The sequence below is a fragment of the Nicotiana tabacum genome, chromosome 13 (assembly GCF_000715075.1).
Source record: "Nicotiana tabacum cultivar K326 chromosome 13, ASM71507v2, whole genome shotgun sequence".
NCBI lineage: Eukaryota > Viridiplantae > Streptophyta > Magnoliopsida > Solanales > Solanaceae > Nicotiana > Nicotiana tabacum.
In genome coordinates this window covers 108,833,593-108,846,071 of record NC_134092.1, presented here as the reverse complement: position 1 = coordinate 108,846,071, position 12,479 = coordinate 108,833,593, and the positions used below count along the sequence as shown (strand labels likewise).

The 12,479-nt window shown below is 33.6% G+C and overlaps 1 protein-coding gene across 1 annotated transcript; it reads left to right on the top strand.

Moving 5' to 3' along the window:
* Nucleotides 1-7,952: 7,952 nt before the first annotated feature.
* Nucleotides 7,953-11,116, top strand: LOC107825137 (uncharacterized). The gene is made up of 3 exons (XM_016651967.2): nucleotides 7,953-8,136; nucleotides 9,215-9,460; nucleotides 10,798-11,116. The coding sequence occupies exons 1-3, from the start codon at nucleotides 8,119-8,121 to the stop codon at nucleotides 10,843-10,845; spliced, it is 312 nt and encodes a 103-aa protein (XP_016507453.2). The 5' UTR covers nucleotides 7,953-8,118; the 3' UTR covers nucleotides 10,846-11,116.
* The last annotated feature ends 1,363 nt before the right edge of the window (nucleotides 11,117-12,479 follow it).

Here is a 12,479-nt window from a genome sequence, read left to right as displayed (position 1 = left end):
AGATTCGACTCACAAATACTATGCCTTATTCACAATTCACTTACTTACTCTAACATGGATGTCAACAACATTACCTTTCCTTCATGAATCATGTGCCCTCCCCCAATCAAAGAGCTTAGTTCCACACACAATGAATTTTAAGAACATAGGAACTCAAGATAGACAAAATTCACTCGCTCTCAGAAATAACATTCATATGCCACAAATGATGCACCATAGGCTTGCCCGTAGTGTAATACTCTACTAATCGAGTTCATTCAGTCTAAGGTAAAGTAGGACTTTCTTTGGTTGTAATGTAGGTTGTGGGTCGGGTAGGATACATTTGGATATGAGTGACTACACCTCCCTTACGCACTTCAATACATATACTTTGACACACATCTCATACTTATGCCAAACCAAACATTCCACCTTCACTTCAATTTATATTACCCCATATTTCTTTAAGCATAATTACATTAAGACTCGCCACTTATCAAAGAATATTCTTTTTCCCAGCAATACAACTATTTTTTCTTTTCTTTGTTTGTTTCTTTTTCAATTCAAGCAGTTCTTACGTTTTCAAAACAGTGCACCTTTCTCCTTATTTCCTTAGTTCCACTCAAAAACCAAACCAACCACCCCACACTTTAACTTTTACAAAGTTCATCACAATTCAAGTGATCATTAGAGGTGAAAAGGTTCAAATAGATGGTTACTTCAAACAATTGGGTAAGGCTTGTAGTGTGGTTGCCAAAGAAACAGGATTGTATGCTCAAAGGGGTTAACTACGTTACATAACTTTTAGGTGGGTAAACTATATATATCTGGCTTAACAAAGAAACGCCTATATCACTTCTCAGACTGAACAAGACTACTATTTCGCTTTGCACATACACAGGGCAAGTTCTAGTCATCAAATGCAATGCATAGAATACATACAAAACTGACACACACATGGAACATAACTCACTCAGGATTGGTTTCATCGCGACACTCCAGTCAAAACAGTTAAGAAAAATTAAGAATCTACGATTTCAGGTACTTATGCGAGAGTCAAAAACCGAGCCTAAAAGTCACAACCATAGTACTAACTATTCTCAAGGCATAACAAACCTAAGAGATATCACTGAAATTCAAGTCATCTCACACTAGCTCCTACTCCTAAAAAAATAAAACTAACTACACCCGGTTCAAACAAAACCCTTGGAAAAGAACCGTGGTATAAAGAAAAATCAAGGGGGAATTACTACACTATCTACAAAGAAAATACTTTTTTTTAGACTTAAATCCTCAAGAAAATTGTCTAATAGATCCATCGTCGGGAAAAGTCCACTCTTTTCTATTTTTGTTCTCTAAAAAAAATTATTCAATTAAACTAACACAATTAAATAGCATAGAAAGTCACCCAGACAATCTCCTCACCCCACACTTAAAATTGTGCATTGTCCCCAATACACACCATAACTAATAAGAGGGTAAGAGAAACTTCCTGGTAGGCCAAAGGCCGAAGCACCAGCAGCTCATGGGGTATTCAGACTTCTCCCAGGCTTGGTCCTTCGTGCGGGTACCTCACACTTAGTTCCAACCATCTGGTTTGATGTTGCAACCTTCCAATGGCTTGCTTTCCATGCTCCTAGAAAATCAAAAATCGACACTACAATAATAAAAAATAAAAGAAAGCAGTAAAGCTGGGTTGCCTCCTAACAAGCACTTGATTTAACGTCGCGGCTCGACGCGAATCACTTTTCACCTCCACTTTGAACTTATGAATTGGACCCCAAGTTTTGATTCTGCTCTATGATCATACTCCTGGGGTGGTGGAACGAATCTGACTGGCCCAATAAAACAATGTAGTATTCTGCACTTCTTGGCCTTTAGATGAGATGTGTATTCTCGACTTTCTAGCAAGAAGAATTTCAGAATGTAGGCACCTTGTTCCTCATTCCTTGACTCCTCAAGTGGCTTGGATGACTCTATTTCTATATCATCATCCAAACATAATGTGAAAAAATACTTGGAGTGTGGACCAATGCGTTCAACTACATGAACATTGGGACTGTCTACATCCTCAATACTAATGACACTAGAGTCAACTAAATATGTATCATCAATGTCCTTGCTTAACTCTAGTATCTCTTCTACAACATTGACCTCCTCAAATTCTGGTTTGATTGATTGTTGGTGTTCTACTATGGACCCCTCTATTGGTACCTCAATTTCTGCATCTAATTCACGCTCTTCTTGGATACTATTCACAATATTGGCTTGTTGAGCATTAAGATCTTCAACCAGTTGATTCACTTGAACTTTCAAGTTGTGAATAGTTTCTTCTTGCTTTTCTATCTGCAGTTATCTTTTACTATTTTGTTCCACAAGGCACTTTAACATATCATATTGTTCCATAAGGCACTTTTGCATATTCTTGATCTCTTTCAGGTTATCATCCCCGGGTTCTTTATTCCTATTAACTTCACAAGAAAAAGAAGAACCAACAAAGTAAGGGGTTGGGGGAACATAAGAAATATAAGCACAACCATGAAAGTGACCATCTTGACCACCACACATATCACACACATTCCACACATAAGATTGAGTTGGTGCACATAACTCGCTCTCGAAAATATTTTGATAATTTTGCCCAGAGTGGTTTCCTCCACTATATGCATAAGGAGGACCAAAGTAGAATTACCATCATCAAAACTCACATAATTCCAAGATGCCATATTTTTAACATTAACAAGTAAAACAAAAATAAAAAATAAAAATATAAGAAAGCAAAAATAAAAGTTCAAACTTGCAACCTAGCAATATATACACCTATAACTAAACCGTTAGCTCCCCGGCAACGGCGCCAAAATTTGATCACGCCCAACTATGACTTATAAAAAGGACTAAGCGGTCGTTGCAAATATAATTCGGTTTACAAGTCCGGAGTCGAATCCCACAGAGAACTAAGGCTTACCTACAGCTGTTCAATATTGCAAAGAAACACAAGTTTGAATAATTTTCTAGTAATAAAGATTTGATTTTTAATTCTACTATTTAACTAACAAATATTATAAAGCAGTAAAATTATCAACTAACATGGATGAAATTATAGACAAGACTAAGGAAGTCTAGAGTTATGATTTCCCCAATTGTCGGAATCCTTTACGCTACGTTTCCTACAAATTTGCCTAAGTCTTCTCTACCGATCATGAGCACTCTAACTGTCGTACTCTCCCGAGTAATTACCACAATTTACTAGACATATTCTCCCGAATTACGCTAGCTGGCATTAAGTACAACTCACTCAGATCACACCAAGGTTTCGTTATCCCTAATCCCACCTTTAAACCTCCGTATTGATCCCTCATATACGTTTAGGAGTGATGTTGTTCAACAACTACCTAAATATGCACTCTCTCCCGAGTAATACATACTAAATAGGCACAGCTAATTGAGGGCCCTTCAATCAACCACAAAAATAATATAGTTGAACAAATAGAGAAAATACTACGGCAAATCTATATTAACGTAACAAGAAAATCATCCTCCAATAGGTTCCATCAATACTCTAGATAACAAATTAGCTATTCATAATCATGGTAACAATATCCCAAATATTTTGCATGATTAAAATACAGAGTAAAGATGAAAAGATGTAGAAATTGATGATTCTCACTCCCAAGGGGTGATTCCACCAGCTCTTCTTGCCTCGGGCTGCCCAAGTCCTATCAAGTGATGTTTTTAGGTCTATTTATATGTGTAGAAGAAACCCTAAACGTGTAGGCTCAATCCTAGTCAAACCCGGAATGAATTAAGTCTTCAAAACTCGGATTGGACTTGGCCTCAGGCCTGGCATCGCCAGCCTAATGCCTGAAATTTGGCTGGCCTCGCCAGGCTAAAGCATGGTTCAGCCTGGCCTTTGGCTGGCTTCGCTAGGCTAAAGCCAGGTTCAGCCTGGCCTTTGGCTGGCCTCGCCAGATTTCTCCTTTTCACTGTTCTTGAGCACACTTTCAACGTTTAAGTATCCCTTTTGCTCTACTTTCATCTCCAATTCACCTACACATAAAATAGACTCCATTATGCGCAAATAAAGTGTAATTTATCATTAAAGCATGTAAAATGCAAGGCACATAATGTACGAAACTATGAAATTTTTGCCACACATCAATACCCAAGGACTCGAATCAAAAGAAATTAAAATAATCTCTTTAATTAGTTTGTGACTTAACTAATTTCAAATATAGTCATAGTCTAACACGTACTGGAACATTTTTTGTTTGTAGAAGGATGAGTTGAGAGTTGAGACCAATGATAGAGAGTTCAAATTGTAAACCTGGATGTGACTTGTAAAATTGAATAATTTATTTACACTCAAGCTTAAACAAGTGTAAGCTTCTAATAAAAACAACTACTAATTAATTACAAGTACTCGAACTTGCTATTTTAAATTGTAATTATTGATTAAAATGGCAACATCATCAACTGATTGATAATATGTGGTGCATAACTCCTTTGTAGTTTGCCTTTCAAGTTTATATTATCCTATTTTCACGTGTTACGTCTCTGAAAATTTATTAATAGTAATCAGTACTATGGATGACTATAGGGATGAGAAATCTTGAGATTTGCCCGGTCTAGGACCAAAAAATTGAAAAGATACTAAACGGGACAGACGGGTCAAAATTTTAGCAGATCAAGACTTGCCTCGTCTCGTCCCGTCCCATTTACATTCCTAATCATGACCAAGTTTAATTAGGATTGGGATGTAACAACTGGAATCCATTGATAATTGATTCCACTATAAAGTCAATTATGAGTATGTATCATGTGTACATCCATCAAGTATAATACGTGTTATAGGATATAGTAATTTCTAATGGCCATGAGCTTATTCCAAATCCACTCTACATCCAAGGTCATGATAGTCACATTTCCTCTTCCCAAAATTATAAATCACTTGTGATACATTGGCTATATCGTTAAAATTAGGTTTTATTTATTACACATTTAACAAATAGTACAAGGGGGTCATAGGATCCCGCAAAATTAAACGGTTTATCTGGCAATTTGCTAAAACCCTAATGTGGTAATTATGTATTATCCCTAAAAATTAGTGATAATGTTGATAGATGAATTTTATTATGGTTAAGTAAAAAATTAAGGTAAAAAATGCATTTATTAATTATAATTTAGTGATAATTTATTTATTAATTTGATGTAAATACTAGTCAAACTTGGACTACAACCACTTGCATCAAAAAGCTTTATGCAACTAGTTTTAAATTTTGCCCCAAAAAGTTATTTTGAATAAAAAATAAAAAAGGCAATCAAAGGTATGGATGTTAGAAAAGTGTTGTTAGATCCAAAAAATTATGCCCAGTTATCTTTTTAATTTTTTTATTTATTTTTATCGTAATGAACTTGTACCATGTAACTTTGGGATTAACTAAATCTATGATTAGCGACAAGTTCTTAGTTAAAGATTTCGGGGAATGTTCGTTCTAAGGATAGTTCATTAATTTAATGGTCGCGATTATTAAAAGAGTACATAATTGCAACAGTCGTAATCAATTTGCCGATCTGATTAAGTTAGGCATTTTTGCGGTCCAAAGATTCGTTACAGAGATAGACTCTCTTCACTTTTACTTGACATATATATTAAAAATAGATTTTTATTTTTATTTGTCACTTTACGTATATTATGAGAAGATAATTTTTTTTCTGTTATAACCACAGTATTTATTACTCATTTCAAATCATTTTCTCAAATTCAATAAAATATGCATTAATTAATATGAGTATCATGGTAAATTATGCACTTCATTTATTATTTCTTAAGGGCGTTAAAAGTCAAAGCGTGTCAAGTAAAAGTGAACGGAGAGAGTATTGTGATGAATGTTATCTTTTAATTTTGTGTGGTCTATTATTATTATTATTATTATTATTATTATTATTATTATTATTATTATTATTATTATTATTATTCAACATTCTCTATGATAATGAAGCAAATTATTTTAAATCTGTATAAACTGCCCCAGAAATTTACAGCTAATAACAAATTAACAACTGATCCGGCTTACATCGCCTCCTGAGGTTTACTTTTTTTTTTTTTTTTTTTTTTTACAAAGATATCCTCATTTTTATTTTAAAAGCAGTCGATATATATAAGTCTATGTGGAAGAATAATACGCACATAATAATAGTAAAAGTTCGACTCTCTGTGCGAACTTCGTTAGAGGCGGAGCTCGAATTAAATGTGTGTGTTCAAAAATCTTAATAGTTTTGAAGTATTGAGCTCTAAATTGTTAATTTGTACATTTTAGATGAATTTATAAAGATAAATATAGAGTTTACAAAAGTGATTTTGTAGAGTTATTATTCTTTTTTTTTTAATGATAACATATATATTAGGTCAAGAAGAATAAGTCCTTGTGGGACTCGGATATCAACAAAATGCAATGTCAAATGCTTGGAATATCAATCATATTTGGCTTCCTCTTGCTTTGATTATTTAACCATTATCTTCATGTTATTGTTATCACAAACAAATTTCTCTCTCCATTTATGATAATTTCTGTTTAATTAAAAAAAAAAGTTGCCTATTTTCTTTTGCCTCCCTCGATATCAAAATTTTGTGGATATTTTCAACCGCACATTTGGTCTATGATTTTCGATAGTTTTGTTTTAAGATTATAGATTTCTCATTGCTTATTAAATGGTTGATGAATAATTATCCAAACCTATACGTACATTTCAGATCAAAAAATTTATTCACGTGTACTTGGCCATTACTTAGACATTCAAATTTTCATAAAGATAAATATTGATGTATTGAATTTTGTAATAGAAAATCCACATTAGTTTTTCAATAGTTAAGTAAGAAAAAATGTTTTTTTTATATTATATTTGAAGCCTCTTGTGATTTTTAACAAATTTTACATTTAAATATAATTATAAAAAATAAGCACTATAGCATGTTTTTATTTAACGGCTTGATGGACTAAGCTCTGCAATTTTAGAATATTCTTAATGAGTGGTCGGTTCTCCACGTTGGAATAAGTCTTGATTTTCTAGTATTTTATTAAACCCTAAATATGAAATGCGAGGAAATTTACATTTTTAGAAGAATCTCCAAATCAGATGTTATTTTTAGAAATAAAAACAAGTATCAACACTCTACTTTCTCTACGTGCGTAAATTGTTCTAATATTTCCTCCATTGCTCAACTATTCACCCTATCATTTAAAATTAAAAAAAAAAAAAGAACACTACACAAGGTGTTATGTGTTTATGCGGGATTTGGAGAAGGACCGCAACTTAAATGGTATGACGTAAATAATATACCTTAATGCAAGTATGAATAATTAATTTTACGGCTCGATTCCGTAACCTATAAATCGTGCGGATGATCTAAGGGCCCGTTTGGATATAAAATTTGATTGAAGTTTTTTCCAAAAAAAAATTACTTTTTTTCGAAATCAGCATTTGTTCATAAAATTTCCAATTTTCACTTGAAGATGCATTTTGGAAATTTTCAAAAATTTTAAAAACTCCAAAAATCTATTTTTTAAAATTTTTACTCAAATCACTCACAAAACTTCAAAAACAACCCAAACTGAAATTTATATCCAAACACAACTCTAAATTTCAAATAATTCACCATTTTTTCTAATTTTACAATTTTTATGTCCAAACGCCTACCAAAGGATCCATTGCCAAAAAGTTAAAGATTAGTTAGAGAGAAAAAAGAAATCCAATTACTTTTGATGATTTGCTTAAGAAAACGTGTCAAATGTACACAGCTATTATTGAGACTTGCAAAAGTCGTTCATATACAGAATAGCAAAGGAAAAAGGAGACCGAAAGGGCATAAGGTGTAATAACCGTGTGAAAGCCTAATGGTATTTCCGTAGTTAAATATAATCATAGGCCTTATTTGTTTCTTATTATCTCTTTATATACGTATCTTATTTTTTTATGACAACGAACGATACAATACATATCCACAGCACACAAACTAAAGCCCCTGTATTTTTGCAAAATTTCACTATTTCCCAGCTTCCTCCCCCTACCAAATAGCTTGCTTTCTTATCTCCAAAACTCCTTTTTCCAGTTTGTATCTTTGTTCACTGTTCAGTTTCTGCAATGGATGATCGCAAAGAGGTAATGAAATTGTTTTTTAAAAAAAGAGAAAGTTCCTATCTTTATCAGCATAGTTTGTTCTTTCTTGCTGATTTTACTTTCATTATTTTCTTGAGAATTCAGAGTTATAACACAGTTTCTTGGTTTTCTTTAATTAAGTTCATCATATGCTTTAATTCTAAACTGTCTTGTTTAAAAGCCATCATATGCTTTAATTCAGAGTTACATTTTAAAAGCCTCTTTTCTCCTTATTTTTCTGAACTGTCTTGTTTTCTGTGTACCTTTTTGGGAGTGTATGAATCTGAAGTCTAAACTTCTGCTTCTCTGCATATTTGAATTTAGTGATGAGGCTCTCTTTTTCTTTTTTTTGGGGTTAAATTGTTTGTCTTTTTTGAATCTTGAATGTATTAGACCAACTAGAAAATCATTGTGGTCAAGTTTATTCATCATGTGAACTAAAATATAATTTGGTAAAGATGTTGGTGTTAGGAAAAAATGGGGACTTAGTCAAAATTCTCAATTAGTTACTGGTGTCATGATCAACCTCAGCTGTAGAACTATTGTTTAAACTTTAAGATTAGTCAATCTTTTAGACTTTGAACTGTCACTGTTTGGCACAAATAGTTTGAAAAATTTTAGGTCAGTGCAAGGCAATTTTTTTGTGTACCTGACAGTTAGTTGATATCTTCCAGCTGGACCAGTCTATGCATTTCTATTTATGTTAGTGTTTATTTTTAAATTAATGGCTATAAATGTAACCCTGGAAAGGAAGCCTTGGAGCAGTTGTCTCTATGTTTTCGAGTCGTGGAAGCAGCTATTAATACTTGAATTAGGTTAGGTTGTCTACATCACATCGCTATGTGCGGAGTCGGGGAAGGCACGGACCAAAAGGGTCTATTGTATGCATTTTGGCAAGAAGTTGTTTCTACGGCTCGAACTTGTGACCCCTGGTCACATGTCAGCAATTTTATCAGTTATCAGTTACGCCGATGTTAAGTGAGGTTGCCAAAAAATATTTTCTTGAAGTTACTAACTTAAGAAACAGTTAGGAGAATGATTGTTGATATGCAAATGATTAAGAATTGTTTTGGATTAACAGAAGACAGAACCATGGCTATCAGTGCCACAATTTGGAGACTGGGACCAAAAGGGTGTAATGCCAGATTACTCTATGGATTTCTCAAAGATAAGAGAGAATAGGAAACAGAACAAAAGGGATTTGTCAAGAGCAAGTCTTGGAAATGAGGAAGAACTCATTTCCTCAACTAATAAAAATGCAAATACAGGCCATCATCACTCAGCCCACAGTGATGATCTCCATTACCATCAAAACCACTCTCCAACTGTAAGTTCTTTTAAATGCCTGTCTTTTTTACCATTGTACTTTCCCATTTTTGTTTAAATGCTGATAGAGTTACAGCTAGTTTTCAAGTAATGATCAGACAAGTAGTTGGCAGTTATTAATAAAGGGTGTTACAAATGGTATTTAGTGGGATACATGTGGTGGGGCCATTGAGGGGAACAATGCTGACTAGTAGGTTGCATGCATTGACAACCTTACATTCTAATATAACTATAGTACATTTTCTAAAATAATACCAGCTCATGAGAAGTTTCAGACAATGGAATAACAATTATTGTACGACCAAAGATTTATTAATAATTCTTATGAGCTACTTATAACGTTGGAATAAGGATAGAAATATTGGCCTTTTGTTTTGCCTTGTTCTTTTTTGGTAAGACTTGGTGTGAGAAGGACTAAGGTCTAATAATTGTTGTAAGGTTTAGTGTGAGAAAAGTTGTGGCTATATTTAATAGGGTGTATGCATTAACCAATTTCTGATATGACACTTGATGCTGTTTTCTTTTTGATGCATTAGAAGTTCTAGGCTTGCAAAATTGAAACCACTTAAACTTTTTAGTAGATACAAAAGGGAATAAAGCTTGTTTGTTTGATTGAATGTGTAGTCTCTCGTGCGTTGGGCATGTGCCTGATTTTGTTCTAAAAGGTCAGAGGGTCAAACCTTAACTAGCGCATATTTTGCTGAGAGTCTACCGAAAACAGTTTCTTTACCTTCTTAAGGGTAAGGGTAAGGTCTGCGTACACATTAACCTCCCCAGACTCTACCGGTGAGATTACATTGGGTTTGTTGTTGTTTGATTGAATGTGGTTCATATATTAAATGGTGGTGTAAATTGGGCACAAGTGCTGTTCTCATATGGTCCTTGGATAAGTGCCAAACTCACATGAATAATATAAGCAAGTTGCAAGAAAGTGATGCTTGCCTTATTTGGTAAGCAACTTTTATTGCCCACAAAAATTCTTTGAGCAAGTAGCTATCCCTATTTTTCAAAGGCACATGCAATACCTGGCCCCCTTGAAGAAAACTGAAATAAAAATCAAAACAAGAGAAATAAATAAATGGAAAAAAGTCTGGACAAAAAATTGATATATTGCTGATTATTTGATGTCTCTTGAGTTGAAATATTTATCGGCAACAGTCTTTCTACCTTCTCAAGGTAGGGATAACGTTTGCGTACACACTACCCTCCTCAGACCCCACTTGTGGGATTACACTGGGTTTATTGGTGTTGTTGAGTTGAAATATTGATTGTTGCACAAGTTTTGCGCATATATTAGTATGATATTCTCATTACTGTATTTTGAATTTTATTTGACAGACAAGAAGAAGCATCTTCAGCTACTTCAACTGCTGTGTGAAAGCTTGAAAGCTCATGGGATTGATTTCTGCATATTTTTTTAACTTCTTTGTAATGACAATGATAATGTGCCTAGGTAAATTTTATTCCCCCTAATGTTTTTGATGAAACGCTTCTGAGAAGTAGGAAGTATTGTGGCTTTTGATGATCAAGAACAACTTGTCAAGAATCGGAATTGTGAATGTTCATGGTGTTCTTTTAGAACAAAAACTTGGTTTCGAAATATGCTTTTAGTCTTATTACAAATCAAAACGCAATGGTTAAATTGAAAATTTTCTCATTATTGGATGGATCCCAAGATTTTAACATTGAAAATTCATCAAGTCCTTTTTTTCTTTTTTCTTTTTTCTTTTCACTTATTTTGAAATTGACCTCGTCGAATTGTTCAAATGATAGTTTTACATGTCATGATATTTGTCAAAAAAATAGACAGAAAGTGAATATTTGCCAAAAGGAATTGATTTTCTCTTTTGTTATTAAAAAATCGGAGGTGATTCAGTAACTCTTTTTTCTTTCCACTTCTACATTGTTTAAGGAAATAAAAACTTGAAATCAAACACTCAGAAGTATGAGTTCGTACTTGTTTACCTTCACTGAGAACAGTAAGGAAATCGAAAATGATTGAAAGAAACCGAAGCCTGAATTCTTTATTTAATTTCACATTATGAATAAGGAATAATTTTTTTACCAGTTCCAATGCTCACTAAACGAGAGAACTGGACCTGACCAATGGTTATCGAAAATTTGGCTAAGTGGAAATCACAATTCTAGTGTTTGTTGATTTTTTTGGATTTGCACAGTGACAAAGACCGCATTTGTTTTTGGATTTGCACAATTCTCTCTTTTGGTAGCTGAACCAAATATTTAAGGGGAAGAGCAAAGTCAACATGAATAATGCATGCGTAGTGTATGAGAACAAATTTGGCTAATTTTGTCGTCTCAAAAGATTAATTTCTCTGTGGAATGTGATCATTTCCACGCTTTTCCTTCTTCCCTAGGTGAGTTCTAGTGTTGTCATTTAAATTTGGGTCAAAAATTAAAACAAATTTTGGCAAATTAAAACTCAATACATTTGGTTGCTTGTTGAAATCCTGTTGTAGTGTGTGCCCAGATCTCCTGTCGACTCCGAAACGGCGACTTGATCTTAAATATGAGGCCTCTACCACAATTATACACAAGTATCACTCCTTTAATTAGAGAAACAATTAAGTAGTTCTTTTTATGACTGAGTAATCTCACGGATCAGTGACACATGGTTCAAAATTCGGTGAATAAATGCGCCCGTCCCTCTAGCATTCTTCACTTAAATACAGAATAATACACGGGATTTAAATCCGCGATGCGTACCTAATTTTGAGAAATGATGCAATAATCGATGAGTGACTGGTTTTTAAAGCTAGACCCTTAAAAATAACAAAGTTAACCTTCATAAAGTGAAGGTCATATATTGAAGGGAATCTTACGGAAAAGGTCCAAATAAGTCCTAACTTACCAACCTTTAGCCATTAATTATATAGTTACCAAAACTAACCAAGCACATACAAAAATTGAAAACTCAAATGAATAAGGATTCTTTCTTTCCAAGAATCACAAACAAATATACCCTTCCAAAGATCTCCTTTTATATTTTAAGCATGATCAAC

Coding starts and splice junctions, on each gene's coding strand:
- LOC107825137 (XM_016651967.2), top strand. Junction 9,461..10,797: donor ATCAAAACCACTCTCCAACT/GTAAGTTCTTTT, acceptor TTTATTTGACAG/ACAAGAAGAAGCATCTTCAG.